The following is a 21,552-nucleotide window of genomic DNA, read 5'->3' on the forward strand; positions in this document are numbered from 1 at the left end:
CATTTGATGTGCATATTGACCTATGCTTCCTCTTAAGATTTTCTTCCGACTCCTTGTGGGCCGACCCCCTGAAGAGTTATTGGATCACTGAATATGTGTTTAAATAAGGTTTTATGCTCTGTAACTTTGTACCAAGTATTTAGCTCTATCTACATTATTTTTTTTTTAATTTAACTGCCTTCGGACTTTATTACCACCCTGTATATAGATAACAACAGCTGATCATATACAGTATAAAGGATACTACACATCCCTATGGTTGTGATAAGCTTATCAATGAACTTATTATTGTTTGAATTATACATAAATCTACCGAATTACATAAATACCTTGTTGTAGATGTGCTGACCAGGGTAACAGAAGGTGAACAGGTGACTTACAATCACTGCCACCATGAACATGTTTTGAGCCATATTTGGATAGTCTTGCCTCTCCAAAGCCTAAAGTCAACAACCAAAGAAAGTATAAGTCACTTAATACAGTAGAATCCACATCTACTTTCCACACACCTCAGAACCAAACTTAGGTCTGATAATGTTGATACAAAAAATAATCTATCTATATCTTCTATCTTCTATTACATATATAATACGCTAAAGAGATTTTTTGAGGTGTTTTTTATAAATTTAAATGTTGATAGATTAGTATAAAAAAACAAAATTGCATAATTTTATTAAAATCTGAACACAAACAAGCAAACTACAACAGTTTATTTATTCTCCTTAAGAATAAATAACATGACAATTTTAAAATTTACAATTTTTAAATTATCTTCTTAGCTGTTTAGGCATACAACAAGGCTTCAACATACAAAATTATTTAGTTAAAAATTAAATTGGTAGGGTGTATTGGTGTTATCACATAGCCACACAACTTTTAAATCAATAGAGAACTTTAACCTACATTTCATATGTGTTCTACCAAAATATCAGATGTTTCACTAGGCAGTTCTTTAAAAAGAAGTTTGACATTCACACATTCATTTTGGTTAAAATAACAAACACACAAGGGACGGTTTTGATACAAGTGACGTAATAACGTAATACACTCACCACTTTTTGTGATCGTAGACCGGCACCGAGATTATTTTTATGGTGGTATTCCCATAAAATAACGGAAAAATTGAAATTTCTCTAATTTAAATTATTTTGATCAAAAATTTAGTTTGTTTAATAGTCCTTTTAACTAATAGTAATAACAAAAGAGTACAACCCTCATTGCTTTAAAGATTATGGTTCAAAAGTTATTGTAACTTTTTCGTACAAAAAAATATGAATAATACAGTATATAAAAGAATAATCACATTTTTGAAAAAAGCTACACACTGAATTTGATCAGAGCTTACTATTTTATGTTTCTTATAATTCTAAACAGAACGGTACAACCCCCATCACTGTAAAAAATACAGTACAAGAAGTATTGCAACTTTTTTTGGATTTTACCCATAAAATATCTAGTTACTCCTACCTGCCCCTGATAATGGCTGTTAACAAGCTAAATGGGAGAAAGAATGTGTCATATTGCTGATAGCATTCATTTTATAAACCATTCTAAGAGAATTTTGGTTTAATATTATTGCACTTTAAAAATCCCATAATAGTAGGGCCGAGACCAAAACTTCTCCGTAATACCATATTTTTTTGTCCTAGGACGTAGGCACAAGCCTGGAATTGTTTTTCACTTTACTTCAGGCTAGACCTAGGGGTTACGGCATTATCACTTAGATAAACTACATTTGTGATTTGGCGGGATTTGAACCCGGGACCCAACGAACCGGAGTCTCGTGCCCCTAACCCCTAGACCAGTTTGTTCCCATAATACCATAAATAAAACATAAAAAGTATATTTTATCCATCGTAATACCCTACTTTGTTAATAACCATGAATAGGTACTTCAATACTTGAACAGAACCGGTATGGATCATAAACATAAACAAATTACATTGCTGGCCTGAATCCTATCATTAACATATTTTGGTTTAAACAGTTCCATTTAGGAAACTTTAAATAATATTTATTTTCAGACCAGATACATCATTTGTTTATATGATGTTTATTATGTTTATATGATATGTACCAGTTCTGTTTAAGTCTTGATTTGAGTTAATAACTAGTAAATAATTAATAACTTACCAAAACCGCTTGAAATGCAGCAAAACAGATGATAGCCACATAGGAGGGCACCGTTTGTATCAGAATGGTCTCAAAGACAGTTTTGTAATCCTTGACAAATCTGTAAGTTTATAATTTTCACCAAAGTTAAAAAAAGATGTGCCATACTAAAATGTATGATTTCTAAAAATATATTTGATAGCTATAAAATTGTAAACTTATAACAAAAAGATGTTTGCTCTTGGATCTTAAAGATTCTTAATTAGGACCGGCAATAATTTGTTTCTCTCAAAATTTCAAATAAAAAACAGCTTTTAAAACAGAGTTTTTGGTTTTGTTTGGATTTTATCATTTCACATTTACAGTTAAGAAATAATATTCTTTCCTTCTGAATGATAAGAAAAACAGCATAAAATGAAACGTGGTTTTTCATATAATGCCTAAAGAAATAAATATAAAACTGTGTGCACTGATGAGAAACATATCTAAAACTTTTCTTTATCTAATCAGTATAAATACAACAGATCTATAAGGGAGGATGTTTATATTTTATTAATCTAGGATCCATGGTTAAAATCCATTCAGTATACTAATCCTTACGAGACATGTTTTTTAAGTAAGTACCGTTTTTAAATTTCTCCGTTCCAGCGCTGTGATTGTCATATTGGACGTTTGCGCGTTGTATGTGCATCTATTGGCAAACCTGCCCCAGAAATTTGGCAACAATTGGCCGTGTTTATATCCGATTTCGAGCATTCAAAATGGTGCCGCCAATTGAGACTACCGCCGACTGTGAAGTGTGCGCTGTAATTGGTACGCATGTGGGTAAGGACAGACGGCCGCACCAACGTTCATGAGGAGCAACGCACTGGTTGACCATCTGTCATTACTGATGAATTTGTGTGTAAAGTCGATGGAAAAGTGAGAGAGAACAGACAGTTTACGATCTCATCATTATCTGATGAGTTTCCTTTAGTTTTGAGAAGTATGTCCTTTATGACATTGTGACTGAAAAATAAAGTACCATAACTTAATTGTGCTTACGCTGGGCACTGAAAATGTTGACTGAGGTGCACAAAATCAAGAGTCAAGGCAGTGCATTGACTTTTCTTGAGCGCTATGAGGAGAAAGGAGATAGTCAAATTGTTACAGGCGATGAAACATGGGTGTGTTATGTTACACCAGAGTCAGCGCCTAGACAACGATGATGAGGTCAAAACGGCAGTGGCGGTTATCCAGTCAGGCGGCAGAATTCTTTGAGAAAGGAATGCAAAAGCTCGTGGAATGATATGATAAATGATTTAATATTGATGGAAACTATGTCCTAAAGTAGTTAAGATATTGGCTTTCAAATAAAAATATAATTATTACAATAAGTGTACTAGTTTTTGTTTTATTTTAAATCGGTACTTAAAAAAAAACACTCCTCGTATTTCTAAATTTTCACTTCTTAGAACATCTAAATGACAGTAAATAAATTTTCTAACCTTATGACTTCAATATGAGTTTCAATGATCCACTTAAGTTTCCTCTCTGCTGCTGCTTGTTTCAAAATAATAATTGTGTCTTGGTCTTTCTTGCCAACAACTGTATCTGTAGATTCTTTAAAATCACATGTGTCGGAAAAAGCATGCCCCAACACGTCGAAAGACGCACCTATAAAATGCGCTCCTCCAAAGCACATACCAAGTCCTGGTAGATGTATCAAGTGGTTGTAAGCAAAGTGAGATAATTGCAAAAATACAGCCAGACAGTACAAAATATCTGTTTCCATGGAATGCGGCAACCAAATAGGATAAAGGAGCTTCCTTTGAGAAGAAAATAATGAAGCATTATAAACATGAAATACGTAGATTGAAGCGACAAAATAATTAGCAAATCTTATAATCGTGAAAGAAATGTGATCGGCTTTGTCCCACACGCACTTGTACTGCTGAAGGTTGAGTTGGTTTGATAAGGGCGAGAAGCGATTTCGCATGGTTTCAATCAGATTAGAAAGAATAGATCTGTTCTTTAGATAGACCAAGTAGACGTACAGTGAGTGACTTGATATCACTCCATACAACAAAGCATCTGTATTGACTGAAAAGTCATCATACTTTAAGAAGAACAAAATCAAGCCTGTGACCAAAGAGAAAATTAAGGTAAAAAAACCAAATACAACTATAGCGATGTCCTTCCACAAAGAGTTGGGTTTCATAGCTGCTATAGACATGTACAATTCAATGTATTTCAGAAAATCTTTGCTTCCCTCTGAACCCTCTGCTGGTGCAACCGCTTTCATCATGAACTTGCGCCTGAAAATTAGATTTTTTTTACATCAGGGTTGTGAGTTTTTTAACACTTACTACTTAAGCTACTTAAGTACTTAAGCTCTTTGGGGAGAAAAATAAGTAGGAGGTTTCAGGGGTATAAGGGGTTATTCCCTAGAAGTTAAGTTCCTTAAATATTAGTCAGTCTATTAATTTTTGTTTATGTTCTTGAAAATCACTAACCAGTAAAAAAATGATAAAATATCGGAAAAAGTTATTCTGCGAACCTATACTAATAATCGTAACAATTACTATAAATGCGGATGTGTGTTTGTTTAAGGCATTCTTTTCATGCAGTCTATTGGCCGGGTTACTTCATACAAAACTGACCTGTATTCAAGAGTTAAGTGAAAATATAGTTTATAGGGAGAGTTTGTATGGTAAACTAGTAATAAGGTAAAAACAAAAACATCATCTAGAGATCATACAGAGATTATCAACCTTATATCGTTTTTGTTACTCACTCTACTTCAATTTAGAAATATGCACATGGATTAATTACTTCTTGCTATCACAACGGCAAGGTTACGTTACGTTGCCAGTTCACAACGAAACTTATAACAAGTTTTTTGACTGGAAGCAACCAAAAACCAAGACATTTAAAATCAAAATAAGAAGTTTCAAAAACTAATTTACTAGGTAAGTGTTAGTCGCAATATTAGACCAAAACAAGAGAAGGGCTTTAAGTGTATGCATTCAACTGTTTGTTACAGAATTGGAATAACCACCCAGTCACTACGGTCTGTTATTTTTCTAATTCAGGAGAGGCAAATAATATACACTGTTCAATAAGAGAAATGAAAATTACTATCTAAATCTTATACAAGATGTTATCTAACCTATTTCGACAAATAAATCCATACTTTCAAGCTTTTATAACGTTGGGACAGTTTGAGAGAAACTCTCCTGAGCAACGGGAGAATGTGCTGATGCTGACATATACCCTGACTGACATACAAATATATTCAAAGCAGATGATGGCTGATCAGTTTGTAACCCAGAATTTGTTGTTGATATCACCCCACTTTCAGGATTCCCCTGTGGAGAAAATCCTTTTGCTTAGAGGAATGTCTCAAATCAAATAAATAAAATTACCCAACACCTGTGACCAATGTGTGTGTGTAATCTGTGTGATTTACTTCACACAGATTATCAGCGAAGCAACAATTTATTCAGTTCTCCATGTTGTATAGGTTTGTTGCAACATATTTTAGACATGTTCACACGAATTGAAGGAAAGTTTTTAGCATTCAACCACTCATTACAAGTAATCAGTAAAAAAATCTGAGATATGAAATGTATGGGAACCTTCACGACGCAATTGGAGATATTAAAAATCTACTTTTAACAAGTTTGAAAACACCTCTAAGAATAATACAGTTGGTATGTTAGTCTAATTTAAGCGCAAAGTTTTCCTCAACATTATGTGTAATAGTATGCGGCTTATTGAGCTGCATCGTTATAAATAATACTTTTATTTTACTCATTTTTAATGAACCTGATTAGATGGTTAAATTAAACTGCATGTTTAAGAGCTGGACTTGAATAAATAAAGTTTACTATGAAAGCCAAAGCATTGTGCATGAACTACTGTACACTGTTTATGGCTTGTATCTTCTTGACTGTAATGTTTGTCAAAAACAAAAATTACAGTCTTTATAATTGAAAACAATAATATTACTTCAACACCCACAAGAAAAACCCCTTTGTAATTGAAAATCATAAATTAAAGCTCAAGACTGTCGATGCAGGAAACAATTTTTTTTAAATACACCCCTTCAAAAATTAAAACCAAACAAAATCCGAATACTTAAAAAGAAAATGGCTATAGAGGACTTTTGAAAATTTTAAGTAAAACTGACAAAAAAATTTTATTGGGGGGTGATTTTAATATCGATGTTTTGAGGGAAGACAATAAGAAAAAGAAGTTTGTTAATGTTTTGCAGATGCATGGTTTTAAATATACAATTAAAATTCCAACTAGAGTTGCTGAAAAGAGTTTATCTGCCATTGATAATTTTATTACTAATTTAGATAAGAATTTTTTTGAATTAGAATGTTTAATTACAGCATTGTCAGATCATGATGTGATGTCCACTAATTCCATATGCTTTGAGTTTTTGCAGTAACTTTAAATGATTCACGCTATCAAAAGCCTTAGACATATCTAAAAATAAGGCGCGAACACCATAATTGTCCTCATCCAACTTATGTAGGCTAATACATTTTCAGTATAAGAAATTAGAGCTGTAGTAGTAGATTTATTTTTTTATTTTTTTTTTTGCAAAGACAGCAAGATGTACATACTTACAATACTAGACACAAACAAAATTTTATAATTAAAAAGCATAAAAAAGAAAAATTTTAAGAAAGCCCTGATTATATTGGGGTTAAATTTTTTCATTCTCTCCCTTGTAGCATCAGAAATGAGGAAAACAGAAATAAGTAAAAAAAAAAAACTTAAGAATTTTCTAATTAGTGGAGGGTTTTATAATTTTGAAGAATTTACTGCTCTATGTTCAAATATGTAAATAAACATGTAAATATGTAAAAAAAAATAAAATAAATGGATCAGGAAAATGGTTTTAGTATTAGTTATAGTTTAAGATTAAGACGCATTCATGTACACATTGTTGTATGTCTGAATAAAGATTTATTTGACTTTGACGAATAAAAATAGTTATTTCTTAGTCTAAACTTTAGTTTATTTGACATCATTCAAGTATGTATTGGAATAAAGATTCTTGACTAAGACTACTTATATTTGAAGTCAATAGATGGAAAAGAATCTAACAACAAACCTTAGTCATAGTTATAGTCAAATTACTATTTATCTTTATTTATCTTGTATATACATAAATATTGTCACAATAAGGTAAAATAATGAAAATCTTATGGCAAATTACATCAAAGCTCTCTCAAAGCTACATTTAAAAATTAATTGAAATATTCCATTAATCAACTTACTAGATTTGGAGTATGTTTTATCTATGATTTATCTTACTGGAAAAGCAATAATAGTGCAGCAATGACATCAATTACTTGATATCAGCTCCTTGAAAAGATGTTTTACCATAATTTTTCAATTTATAAATAAAATTGCTACGAGCAATACCCTACAAAACTTTTACCACCTTATTCCTTTGAAACATACATAACACTCTCACAAGATGACCCACTTTCCTCAATGTAAATAACACATCCAGTTCAAGTACCTAAATAAACTAACAAGTCAATTGCATCAACCTGCAGCTGTTTCACCGTTATCTATCTATATTCAAACAGGGTTGGGCATAAGTAAGGACACCCCCTATTACTTCTAAATGGGTTACACCAGGAAAACCAAACTCTGCAGTCTGCACACCTCTATATGGCATGAAAGTAGTGCATTATGTAAAGAAACACATTCTTTTTTCTATATATAAAAAAACACTTTAAATATACATCCCTCTTATAATTCTACTTCTCACTCCAATTTTTTTACAATTTGATGGTTGCCCTAGGGTTGAAGGAATCGAGAGAACACAAAGAATCATAGCATTATGCTTTTTAGCAAACTAAAAAGATTTTGATATGTTTGAGAGTAAGGTGATTGGTTGATAATTATTTATGTTTACTTTGGATCCTATCTTAATAATATCTATGTATCTAATTCCGTAAGCCCAAAATTTTACAATGAAATTGTGAGCGAACGGGAGGCCGTAGAAATCTGGGAGGGGTCTCATTTTAAAGGTCTGGGCATAAAATTTTGGGGAAAGTTATTAATTTTTCTTAATTATGCACCAAAAGGTTGCTACGGAATAAAATAATTCACATTTAAAAAGCATGGGAATTTATTTTGATGTCTTTTTATTTAGTGTAAACACAGCTGTGATTATATAAATTGAAAAAATTATAACCAAACCTGAGTGCACATTATTTTGTTATTGTAAAATCGTTAGTGAAGTAGTAAACAACAGAAAGTGAAAATTAGATAATAGCTATTTACCTTATAAGTGTAGTAAGAGCGTTTTTACATCACGCAGGTGAATGTTGTGCAACGAGCGGATGCGAGTTGCATAATTTACCTAAGTGATGTAAACACGCTCTTGCGTAACGTGTAACGTACAAGATTTTACCTTACCCGACAATATACAGGAGGTTACGAACAATATTTTTCATTATCCATTTCACTCATCTTCTAACATTAACGTTCATTTACAAACAAAAGCTAGGTTAAGGAAATTCTTCAAATCATAACAATAAAATTCAAGCGCACAGCTGATTTCTAGCGTTGATCCTCGTTGGCTCCATAGAGATATATTTTTTAAGTTAAGCATTCAATGTTATTTAAATAGGTTTCATTACCTCACCGAGTGAGTTTTTTTTCAACTTTACATCACTCGAGAAGTAACGAAGTTGTATACATCACGCTTGGGATAGGGAAGTTAAACATGGCGGGTTAGGTAAAATCTTTTGAACAAACAATTTTAAGTTACTTTTAAGCTTTACTTTACAATAGATTGTTCTTTTGCACAGTAATGTCGGAAGACTTACCACCAATGTATACTCAATGCTACCACGCAGATGTATCGTTCCTCGAAATGAGAACTTAACAGGCACCAGATTTGGCACCATAATAATAGAAGAAGAATAAATGAGCATCGGATGAACATAAATTTATTCCTGTGTATAGAATACCACTTTTAAATGAGACATGGTCAACTTTATGTTGCTTTTAAAGAGGCCATATGATGTTAAATAATAGTACTAGAACCAAATAAAGACCAAGGAATCGACCAAAATGGATACTATACAAGAAATGTTGTTTCAGAGAGATTTTGTTATAGAATTAGCATTTTACAATTTGGATGATGTCATTTCTCTATGTGTCTTTCTATGTGAATTAGTCTATATTTAAAGAAATCTATATAGATTTAATTAATAGTCATTAAGATTGTTTTTGGAAAATGTTTCTTAGTTGTATTATGATTAGAAAGTTTATATTATAAATACTGCATGTCCTTTGGAATTTGTATTTAAAAAGAGCAGACATCAAAATGCGTTATGCAGGTATGTAGGCCTAATAACTCATAATATACAAAATTGTTAGATGATAATTCAAGGTAGGGTAACCCATGAGACTAATAATTTGTAGAAAATAATTACTAGAATATAGGGGAAAAGGGGATATTGCCCCTACAAGCCAATTAACCCACAATAATAATTGATAATAATAATAATTACAATAATAATAACAATAATAATAATAATGATAATTGGTTTCTAACAAGTTTTCGAACAACTCTGAGATGTAACTAGAGTTACTCTAATTTAAAGCATAATTTTCCTCAACGTTATGTTTGCACAGGCTCTCTAGGAATTCCACATTCTATATTCATTCAGTCTGAATAGTACTTTTAATCCCTTTTTTACAATGGGAGTTCTTTGCTTACAGTTTGCCAGATATGATCTAATAGTACAGGTAAAATAGGGTTTTATAAACAACAAAATTTGTACATTCATGAAATTTCACCTGTGAGTTACTAATAATATGATAAATGAAGATCCGATGAGTCCCCAAAATTTTGGGCGTCCTAAGGCCCTTTTTGATCCGAAGGGCCCTTGTTCCTGAATAATTTTGTTTTTACGTTTAAGGTCGAGTGAGGTGTGGTTTTCGATGGTTTTAGTTATTTTAAATCGATCGGGACTAGTTTTAAGTGTATTAAGCCACTCCATACAGGGTGTTTCAAAATATTATTACTTTTACGATATTTAAACATTTATTCATAAAGCAATAAAATTAGTTACCTCCATGCTCTATATAAAAGGGGATTTTTGAAAATAATTGTAACTCTTTACTACGTAAGAAGAAAGGATCACAAGGAGTAAGAGAAAATATTAAATACCCCCGTCACAGCAAACCTGCAGACCTAGCGAATTTCCGTTTTACTTACTTGATTTCCAATTAAATTTAAAGTAGTTACTGCCGTGGCCCCACAAATCTCAGTTGATTCTTCGCCTCGTGTACCAGCCTCTTCCACCCTTCTCTGTCCTCTGCCAAGTTGACACTTGCACCCATTGTCCTGATGTCGTTCAATACTTGATCAGTCCATCTCAATTTCGGCCTTCCCAATGGACGTTTACCTCCAGGTATGGCTCTCCAAACTTCATACAGACTTGTTCCTTTCTCTCTTCTTAGCACATGCCCTATCCAACTTAACCTTCTTCCTTTAACTATTGCAACAATATCTGGGTCGGTGTATAGTGATCTTAACTCTCTATTTTTCCTTATTCTCCACATTTTCCCCTCCTGTACTGGACCAAATATTCTTCTCAGTACTTTATTTTCAAAAACTATGAGTCGGTTTTCATTTTTCTTGGACAATACCCATGTTTCACTACCATATAACAGAATAGGTTGAATTATTGTTTTATATAACTGTATTTTGGTTCTGTGAGATAATACTTTAGATGAGATCAACTTCTTGCAGGCTCCCCAACACTTATTGGCATTTGATAACTTAGTTAGTATGTCTTCGTCTTCTGAGTTTCTACTATTTACAGTTACTCCTAAATATTTGAAACTTTCTGTACAATTTATAGTTAAGTTCTTTATCTGTATGTTTCTGTTTCTATTGTTTGCTTGCCTTCCAAAGTTAATGATTTTAGTTTTTTCTACATTTACTTGCAATCCTATTTTGTTAGCTTCTGTGATAAGTACTTCTGCCAAACTTACCAAGTTTTCAACTGTTTCTGACAAAATGACTACATCATCAGCAAATGCTAAAATGTTTAGGTCTACTCCAAGCTTAACACCCAATCCTAGTTCTTTTGTTTTCTGCAGGGCTTCTTCCAGTGCTAAGTTGAATAGTATGGGAGATATGCCATCTCCTTGTCTTACACCCGTGTTGATGGAAAACTCCTCAGATAGATCTCCTTCCACTCTCACTTTGGCTTTTGAGTCTTTCATACACATTTCTGTTAGTTTAATTAATTTGTCTGGCAAATCATGCTTTTTTAAACTTTTCCACAAGCTGATTCTGTCTATGCTGTCGTATGCTTTTTTGAAATCTATAAGTATTGCGCTAACATTCTTGTTGAACTCCCAATATTTTGAAATTGCCTGCTTTAGAATAAAAATCTGCTCTATCGTGGACCTCCCTTTCATAAATCCAGTTTGTTGTTCTTCAATTAGCGTTTCTACATAGGGGTTTAGTCTTGCGACAAGGATTTTTGAAAGTATTTTATATGTATTATTTAATAAAGAAATTCCTCTGTAGTTCTTGCAGTTTTGTTTGTCCCCCTTCTTGTGTATAGGAATGATTGTTGCCGTTTTCCATTCAGTAGGTATCTTTTCTTTTTGCCATATAGTTGTGATTAGGTTGTGGATTTCATTTTCCAATATGCTTCCTCCGCTCTTGATTACTTCTGCTGTGATCCCATCTTCGCCTGGAGCTTTGTTGCATTTTAATTCTTTGATTGCCATTTTCACCTCTTCTAACGATGGTGGGTCTATATGAGGCTGTACATGATAGAATGTTGTATCTTCATCGGGAGTATTAACGACAGTATTCTCGCAGTTTAGCAGGTCATCAAAATAGTCTTTCCATATTCTTAGTGTTTTCTCCTTTTCTGTGGTAACTTTTCCTTCTTCATCCATTATGCCAAATGTTCTCGCTTTAAATCCTCCTTTGAAGAATCTTATAGTTCTATAAAAGTCTCTAGTATTATTGGCTGTTCTATCTTCTTCTGCTTTTCTGAGTTTTTCATTTAAGTAATCTCTTTTACATCTTCTAAGCGTTTGTTTGGTGATTCTGTTTGCTTCCTGATATTTTTGTCTTAGCTCTTCAAAATTCCTTACCCTTAGTTCGTCTTCTTCCCCATTTCTGGTTTGAAGCCACAATTTTTTTAGTTTCTTCCTCTCGGTTATCATTTTCTGACACTCTTCTGTAAACCATGGATTTCTCACTTTCTTTACTCTTTTTCCACACACTTCTTTCACTACTTCTTTCACGCTATCTTGAATCTTCTTCCATTTTGATTCTATTATTTCTTGTTCTTGTACCTGTTCTGCGACATCTTCTTGTACTTTTCTCCTCTCTTCTTCTCTATCTAGAGCTTCAAATCTATTTTCTAGTTTAATTTTGAACTCTTCTTTAATTTCCTTCAGTTTTAGTTTTTCTGTTGCTAATATTTCTTTTCTTACAACTCCCCTTCTTTTAGTGTCTATTCTTTGCCTTACTTTTATAAGTACCATGTAATGGTCTGTTCCATATTCGGCTCCCCTGACACTTCTTATATTTGTAACACTGCTGATGTGTCTGCTGTCCACCAGGACATGATCGATCTGATTTTCGGTTTTTCCGTCTGGTGACATCCAGGTTGCTTTATGAATGTCTTTTCTTTGAAACATTGTGCTACAAACCTTCATGTCCACTGCGCTTGCAAACGTGACCAGTCTTAGTCCATTTTCATTTGTCTCTTCATGTAAACTATTACTTCCTGCAACTTCTTTCCAAATATCTTCTTTTCCCACTTTTGCATTTGCATCCCCAATAACTAACTTGACATCATAGTTTGGTAACTTATTGTATTCCTCTTCTAAATTTTCATAAAAGAAATCTTTCTCTTCATCATCAGAGTCTTCTGTTGGTGCATATATACTTAACAGTGAAATATTCTTGAATCTTCCTCTCAATCTAATATTGCATATTCTTTCATTCTTTGGTGCAAAGCTTATCACACTTTCAGCTATTCTTCTATTTACAGCAAAACCCACTCCTCCATAATGCCTTCCATCCTCAGTCCCACTATAGTATATTACATAATCTTTGGTGTTAATCTTTCCTGCATATGGCCATTTTATTTCTTGAAGTGCTACAATATCCATTTCATAATTCTTTAACTCTTCTGCTAAGATGTCACAGCCACCTGGTACAGCAAGAGTTCTGGTATTCCATGATCCTATTCTCAAGTCCTTAGTGCGTATCTGATTCGTTATCCTTTTGGTATGTTCCTTTTCCGAGGCTTGGTAACTACGTTTCGTAACTGGTATGTTTTCCGGGGCGGGTTGTTGGCCCAACGCCCAACCCCCCACAAGCCCTTGGAGGACCGGGCTCGAGTTGCCTGCCTTTCGCCTACCTCATAAGTTCCAAGCCAACCTAAGAGGCGTTTCCCACCCTGCACTACGGGGAAGCATCAGACAACTCTTGCTAACATCTTGGATTGCACTACTGGGACTGGCAGTGATAGTGTTTTCCCTTGATGTTAGCCATCGGCAGGGCTAAAGTAGTACAAATCTAAAGTAGTATTGCGTTATAAAGATTACCTAGGTTTGCTGCTACAAGGAGGCTAATAAAATGTGTTTATAGTAAAATATTAATAGCCTAGTATAAAACAAATAAATTTGACAAGTTTGATCAAGATATATCTATTAAAAAACAAACAAAATCATTTTACAATATTCTACATAAGAATAACATGGGAATTTTAAATTTACAAATTTAGTATTTTTATCCGTAACTAATAACCATACAAAAACACGTTAATATACTAAATTATTTGTTTTAAGCTATTTAAAATGTTCTAGAGAAAAATTGGGAAACTTTGTGTTTTGAGGGTGAAGGAAATGAGAAAACCCAATTTTTACCCCATAAACCTCGTTCCCATTGTTCAGGACAAAAATACTTGTACCGACAACGCTGCTCTGATGTCTTAGTGTTGTCCTGGTCGTCATAACCACGAAAGACAACCGTACTTGTATTGATTGAAAATAATTTTGAGAATTAAGATACATGTTGCAAACGTCAGTATGTATGAAAGGTGTTTTTGCACCACATTGTTCGTGCTTTAAGATTGGTGTTGCCTGTTCTGCAATATGCAAGGTTTGTAAAGGGGAATCCTGCTTGAACACCAACTTGGACAAAATCAGTAAAGATGGACAAGTTGCTAAGAATAATAAAATTGTTAATGAGTCGTCTGAGAATAATTATTGTGATGATGAAATTGTAAAGAGAGATACTACGGAAATTGTAGAAAAATAGCTTTAGTTTAAGTACTTCAATTTAATATGTAGGCCTAATGTAAGGTTTTATACAAATACAATTGTTTTAATTTTTAATAAATATATATATAAAAAAAAACTTAAATAGCTACCTAAGAAAAATACATACCAATTTGAAATTGGTCTTAATAGATTTGCATGAAAAACACATTGCAAAATTATTTGCACCCCCTTAAAAGTTGAAATTTTTGCGTAGTAACCTATGTTATCATGTTATACTGTAAAACTTAATCCATCCCCTTTTAGCGAACTTCCCATATAGGAAATAAGCTATTACCGAAGGTCTTATGGTAAAACATAGACCCGAAACCGATTTACGTTTTCATTTCGATGTCCCCAGAAGCCTAAAGCACTCTTTAGAGGGCTGCTGTTTAGAGGGTTGCTAGATAACTCAAAATATTATATATGTGTTTATATACATATATATATAATATATCCATGTTATATACGTGTCCGTAAACATAATAACTCGAGTAATTTTGGTTCAATTTTAACGAAACCGGCATAATCGGTCCTTGGAACAGGGTTTTATGTGGTATAAATTTGTAATCTTTGACCCTCAAAATACAAAGTTTCCTAATTTTTCTCTAGAGCATTTAAATGGCTTAAAGAAAACAAATAATTTAGTATATTAACGTGTTTTGTAAGTGTATTAGTTACGAATAGAATTCAAAAATTGTAAATTTAAAATTCCATGTTATTTTTAAGGAGAATAGTGTAAAATGATTTGTTTGTTTGTTTATAGATATGTCTTAATAAAACTTGTCAAATTTATTTGTTTTGTACTAGGCTATTAATATTTTACTATAAACGCACTTTATTAGCCTCCTTGTAACCCAAACCTTGGAACCCTTGCAAGCCTAAGTATTCATTAAACTCAACGCTAATTTAGTTAATTGAAAATCGGGCAAATGAAAATTCGCTTAGTCTGCAGGTTTGCTGTGACGGGGGTATTTAATATTTTCTCTTACTCCTTGTGATCCTTCCCTCTTATATAGTAAAGAGGTACAGTTATTTTAAATATTCCACTTTTATATAGAACATGGAGGTACTTTACGAATTAATGTTTAAATATCGTAAAAAGTAATAATATTTCGAAACACCCTGTATGGAGTGGTTTAATACATTTAAAACTAGTCCCAATCGATTTAAAATAACTAAAACCATCGAAAACCACACCTCACTCGACCTTAAACGTAAAAACAAAATTATTCGGGAACAAGGGCCCTTCGGATCAAAAAGGGCCCCAAAAAGGGCCTTAGGACGCCCAAAATTTTGGGGACTCATCGGATCTTCATTTCTCATATTATTAGTAACTCACGGGTGAAATTTCATGAATGTACAAATTTTGTTGTTTATATGGAGTGTTTTTGTATTATTTTACCTGTACTATAAACCATTTAAGAATGTTACCTGTTATTCCAATTTTGTTTGTGAATTAGAAGTTCATGATTGACACAAAATGCCTTAGGCCTTAGAAAATCACAGAAAACAACAGCTGCATACTGTGATTCATCCAAGGCCAACAGGGTTTTATTAACAAAATTTTAAAGAGCTGTTTGAGTGTTCATGTTTTTTTCTGAAGCCAAATTGGTAATTATTGTGAAAGAAAGAGTTATTTTCATGAAATCTACTTGCCAGTGCCAGTATTAATGAATTTTGCTTCAATAACTGGACAGGACAGGTATTCTATCCTAGCCTGTAGAATGTTTATTTTTCAGATCTTTTCTATTATTTTGCTAATGTGTTTTAATTGACTCGCATGTAAAACACTATCTCGCCTCGAAATGGATGACTTTCGTGACTAGTAGTAGTGACACATACTATAAATGAATAGTACTTGGAACTGCTGTACCGGAAATTTAAAACAATAGACGCAACATTATTATTACTGGTACTTTTTCGTGTTTATTAAACCCTAAAATTATAGCTTTGGTTTTAAAAATCAAAATAATGAAGATCCTTAATACCATTAGATGTCGTAGTAAGAAAAAGGTACAGTGTTCATAGAGACTGAAACTACTGTAGATTTTCCAAGGTGAATTTCAATTCAATAAACAGTAGACTCCCTCTTATCCGGGCTCCTCCTCCGAGGCCAGTCTGGATAACGGGTTTTCTGGTTAAACCGACGTGCCCAAAAACTAGTTAAAACTGACCGTTTAAATGCATACTGTATTGTTAAGTATACTGTATTTGACTTAAATTTAGGAGAGCATTGTATTTAGACACGTGATCACTGGTCTCAAATCTTTCCCACGAGAACAGTCGTTTCAGTACCCCCTACTTCCTGCCGATCTAGTCCGGTTAAACCAATGTGCTGATAAAAATTTCCGGTTAAAGAGATGTCATTTCCGCCGAGTGTAGTCAGGTTAAAAGGATTCCGGATAAGAGGGAGTCTACTGTATTCATGAACACATAATTACATTTTCTATCAGTTTCTGCCTGTTACAAGAGAACATATGTTTTGTTATAATGCCTGCATGATAGGAGGATGTTTGAGACTCAGGAAGCCTGGAAGATGTCCAATAAACTCATGGATGTTTGAGAAAGCAAAGAAATTGAAAGAAATGCTGTTACTGGTTTTAGTATATTTGTTTACCAAACAAAGAAATATTCAAAATACTCCTAGGAGTAATGTGAACCCTGTCTATTCTGTCTAAAGAAACATTATAGGAATAAATGTATTTAAAATAAAACTCATTCTAACAGTGTTAAACATTTAATTTACAAATAATAAGAGTTTTTTGGAAGGGTGACACCCAACGTACTGAATAGCGTCTAAAATATTAAATTTCATAAAATTTAGCAGAAAATACTCAGAATAGAAATAACAATTTTTGGATGACATTGTTCTTGAGAGGTATTTACTCAGGGGAGGTATAGAAGAGGCTACGATGACAGCTGTGGGTTTCTTAATAGCTGAGGGAACGCCATTACCGTAACAAAACGTTCAGTAGTCATCGGCCTCGGTGGTCTAATGGTTAGCATGCCGGGCTGATATGCTGAACGTCCCGGGTTCAAATCCCGCTCGTGGCATTAACTTTTTGTCCAAGATTTTTTTATTATCAGCAAGTTTGGTTGGTTTGGTTCGGTTATGACAGTTTAATTTTATTATTAAGTCATTATAAAATTTTAGTAGAGCAATTTCTAGTTTTATTTAATAAACAGAATTATTTTTTCTATTAATAAACTTTTGTTATATTATTTCATTATCAGCAAGTTTGGTTAGGTTATGATAGTTTAATTTTATAATTAAAAAATAATAAAATTGAATTTGAGGCATTTATAATTTTATTTTATGAACAGAACTATTTTTGCGATTAGTAAACCTTCTTTGCCAAAGTACTCTCTACTACAGCGCTGTTCACGGAGGAAAGGAATTTTGAACTAATGCCTCATTCGTACCTCCCCTAAGTCAGACCCTTCTTGAGATATGTTTTGGTTGAAAATATAAATAAACCCGAATTAAACAAATTACAAAACAACTAAATTTTATTAATAAATACAAAGTTAACACGCTAGGAAACTTATAATAAGAAAGTTATATAAACACCTATCATAATAAACCTAAATTTATCTAAGGAAATCATAATCAGACAATAAATCGTATACAAAATTAGGAATCTTAGTAAAAAATAAACTAATAGTTAATATATAGACATTTATAAAAGTATACAAATATATTTAGATTTTAATGATCTCCGTTGTTACTATGCATGTAAAGGAATGTAATCACAATATAATACAGTACCTTTCAATAGTCAATGATAATACAATCTTAAATACGATATTCTCGGAAGGGAACTAGGTTATGCACATTCTAAAATCAGTTTCTTGTTTTAGTAGATGTTTTATGTCCAGTAATGTTTTAGTGTTTTAATGAAGGATTTTTAAAATGTGTGTGTTCCTAGGGCAATTTTAAAAGGCAAGCTTTGGTCTTTGGTTAAAATAAGAGGGGAAACAGTAGCATGTAAGTATATATAATTCTATTTGTTTTTAAATTTTGAAAATTAGTAAAATAACTTACAAATTATAGGAAGGAAGACATTAACACTCTCGAGCGTTAATGGATTCAAACGTATCTTGTCCATAAACATAAACTGTCTTTTGCTGATCCATAAGAATGATAAATATAAAAGGTGTGTGTGACCTATTATAGTTATAGACACCTAGAATATTATATATCTCAGATCATTAAGGAGAAGAAGAAAGTGTCAATGAACAACACACTACACACCTACAGTACTTAAATAGTACCGTTGAAAAAGTACCACATACAAAATATCAAAGTTTTTCTTGATAGATTTAATTTTGCCTACAAGTTACCATCATCCATTAGTGTCATAATACTTAAGTTAACATTTGTTGTTTTATTTTTATTTTGCCAAGTTTACAGCCCCATGGTCTTTGTAATGTAAAGTACACAAGAGAGGCCAAAATCAACAACTTAAAATAACTGTCAAATATCTTTTGATATTATTGCTGATTATTGATTATTTGTGCATAGTTTTTACTTAAATTAAATTATGAAATATTATGGTTTGTTAAATGTAGCATGAAATAAGCCCCTAAAAACCCTCGGAGTTTTATAGTTGGGTGAATATCTGTAAAATTTATGTGGATTAAAAACTAAAACCAAATCATTTGGTTATCATCTAAATATATTTTTTTTTTAGTTCAATAAAATTAGTGACCCATGGATTGGCTTTAAAAGTACACACTAGACAAGAACACATAACAATTTCCGATGGTATTTGATGCAATGTTTGACGAGAATAAACTAACATTTAAATCAGCTGTATCAATTATTTTAATAGACCATTCTTCCATCGGCTACACTACTTTACAAAAAAACCTTCATCGAGATACAAAATATAATAGCCTACTAATAGCTTATTGTCATAATTGGTTGACCTTCCATTGATTAAAAGTAGGAATCTATAACAATATTTGCCAACTAGCTCACAATGGGAAAGTGAATTTTTAATAGGATTAAGAACTGATATGGAGAATACTGCCATTGTTTGTATATAAGGATATGCTCAATATCAAGCATAATAGGCATTTGGTATACATCTGCAATGGGTCAAAAATAATTTTTAGAGGTGTTAAGTTAACATGAGTTGTACAGAATATCTAAGATTTTTTGTCAGCCTTGTTATGAAAAAATTTGAATCATACTTTAATCTGTGCTCCTACTGAAATAGTTTGTGTTTTCATTGTGCTTGCTTAAATTACTACAGAGCAAATAAATCTCTCGATCTTTTTCAGTGTTATCCAATAAACCATATTTGTCATAAAAGATTAGGGAGGTATTACAAAGAGAGGAGACAAAACTCTGCAACAAACCTCTGTAAAACAATCTCTTGATACAGTATTAGGATATGGTAAGGGATGAAATGCAATAGCTTCCTTCTCTCTCCACGAATTTCACAAAAAGACTTAATTATAACTTAGTTTATACAACGAATTGGCACAAAAATGGTAAAACTAGTAACATTTGGACACTCTTATCTAAGGAAGGTAACTAAAATGAGATTCTTCAATGAGAAACAGCGAACACATAAGACTGCACCAATTATCCAATTTTTACTGGTAGGTTTAAAAGTATGCTGTTTTGGAATCACAAGCCAAATTACTTGGAGTTTCATCTGGTCGCCTGGCAATGTTTGAAGGGTTTGACAATACTCATGGCTCTCTGTGTTGCTATGATTGCATGGGCTGTTGCCTGAAAAAGAAAACTATTCAACATCTTAAATATTGACATCACTTAACTATTCAAATTCAGATGCTTCAAGGATTGATTATTGACAACACTAATCAAGTAAATAATCTTGTATACTATATTACTGGTTTCAGAAAACATAAAACAGTTTACATAACCGGTATCACGGTTGGGTCAAGCAAACCGTGTGACCACGCGGCATAGTCATTGTGAGATCTCTTTCTTTCTCTGAAAGATGACACACAAGCTGCCGAAATGTACAATGGACAATACACAAACATCTTGCTCATGCAATTACAACAACAAAATTAATCTAATATAGTTAAAAAAAGTTTGCAAGTGTGGTTGTAAGAATTTGTTATATAGTTTGAACAAAAATAAATGGTAAATGAACACTTTAATTAAAAATTTAAATAATTGCGGTGTCAGGTGTTGCAGCTAATGAAGCAGCTAGCTAAGATCTGACACTAGCACCGTGTTCTCTCTTACCATCAATACTATTTTAGATCATTCCCAATACTTTGAGAGACTATTATTTTCACTGTAGATATCGATAACAATGTAAAGGAAAATCAATGTTTTAAATGTGGGCTAAAAACTTCAACAAAATCACAAAAACGTTGATAACCTTAGAATACGGGACACAGCCATCATTTAAAATTTTGCACATCACTTTGTTACTACATTTTTTCATAGCTATTTCTCACTTAAATACTAAAGCAACCAACTACAACAAGAAGTATGACTTTTTAAACACTATAGTTTAGTTACCCTGAGTTTCCTGCGAGCGTTGAAGTTTTTCAGTCTCTCTTGTGCGTCGGGCAAGTGTTTGGTAGCTACTGAAGAACCGCAGACCCAAGTATGCTGCAGAGCTTCTTCTGCAGTCAACCGCAGAGCTGGGTCCTCCTGCAGCAGCTGCATACATTGTGAGGTGAACCATTTAAGTTACAAATAGAAGTATCAAATATGTGAATGTAAAATCATTGACATGAATTTTTGAAAGAACACAGTTGAATAAACCCTTAAAGTAGTAACACTAACAATTTAAGATATGTGTCCGACACCATTGTAAAACCAGGAAACATTCCTTATGAAATTTTATCCACAATAATAAACGTAGCAGGAATGATATAAAATTGCATGATATTGATTGGTAAATTTGTATTCATAGATTCTATGTTTTAGATTAAAGAATATTGTTCAATGCTACTTAATTGACGCAGACCATACTGCAGTACATAGTAACTAATGATGTCAATAAAACTACTCTAGAATCCGCTTGAAGAGAGTTTACAGGATGAAATACAACTTCACAGGGAGAGAACAATGTATAACACACCTAGACGTTGGTACAACTA

General features: G+C 32.7%; 1 protein-coding gene across 3 annotated transcripts in view; it reads right to left on the reverse strand.

The window, feature by feature from the left end:
• LOC129002831 (calcium/calmodulin-dependent protein kinase type IV-like) overlaps nt 1-21,552 on the reverse strand; it is a 74,925-nt gene that overhangs the window by 7,203 nt on the left and 46,170 nt on the right. Inside the window, exons 8-9 of one of the 3 annotated variants that reach the window (XM_054430911.1) lie at nt 2,134-2,233; nt 330-440 (exon numbers count right to left, since the gene is read on the reverse strand). In XM_054430911.1, the coding sequence (XP_054286886.1) occupies nt 330-440; nt 2,134-2,233 (211 nt within the window). Of the gene's footprint in view, nt 1-329; nt 441-2,133; nt 2,234-17,688; nt 20,198-20,965; nt 21,110-21,552 lie in introns of those variants that run through there. The other 2 variants (XM_054430913.1, XM_054430912.1) reach the window with 2 other exon arrangements.

This window comes from Macrosteles quadrilineatus, unplaced genomic scaffold (assembly GCF_028750875.1).
Source record: "Macrosteles quadrilineatus isolate MER2022 unplaced genomic scaffold, UCM_ALF_1.0 Scaffold_9__3_contigs__length_116548681, whole genome shotgun sequence".
In the NCBI taxonomy this organism is placed as follows: Eukaryota; Metazoa; Arthropoda; class Insecta; order Hemiptera; family Cicadellidae; genus Macrosteles; species Macrosteles quadrilineatus.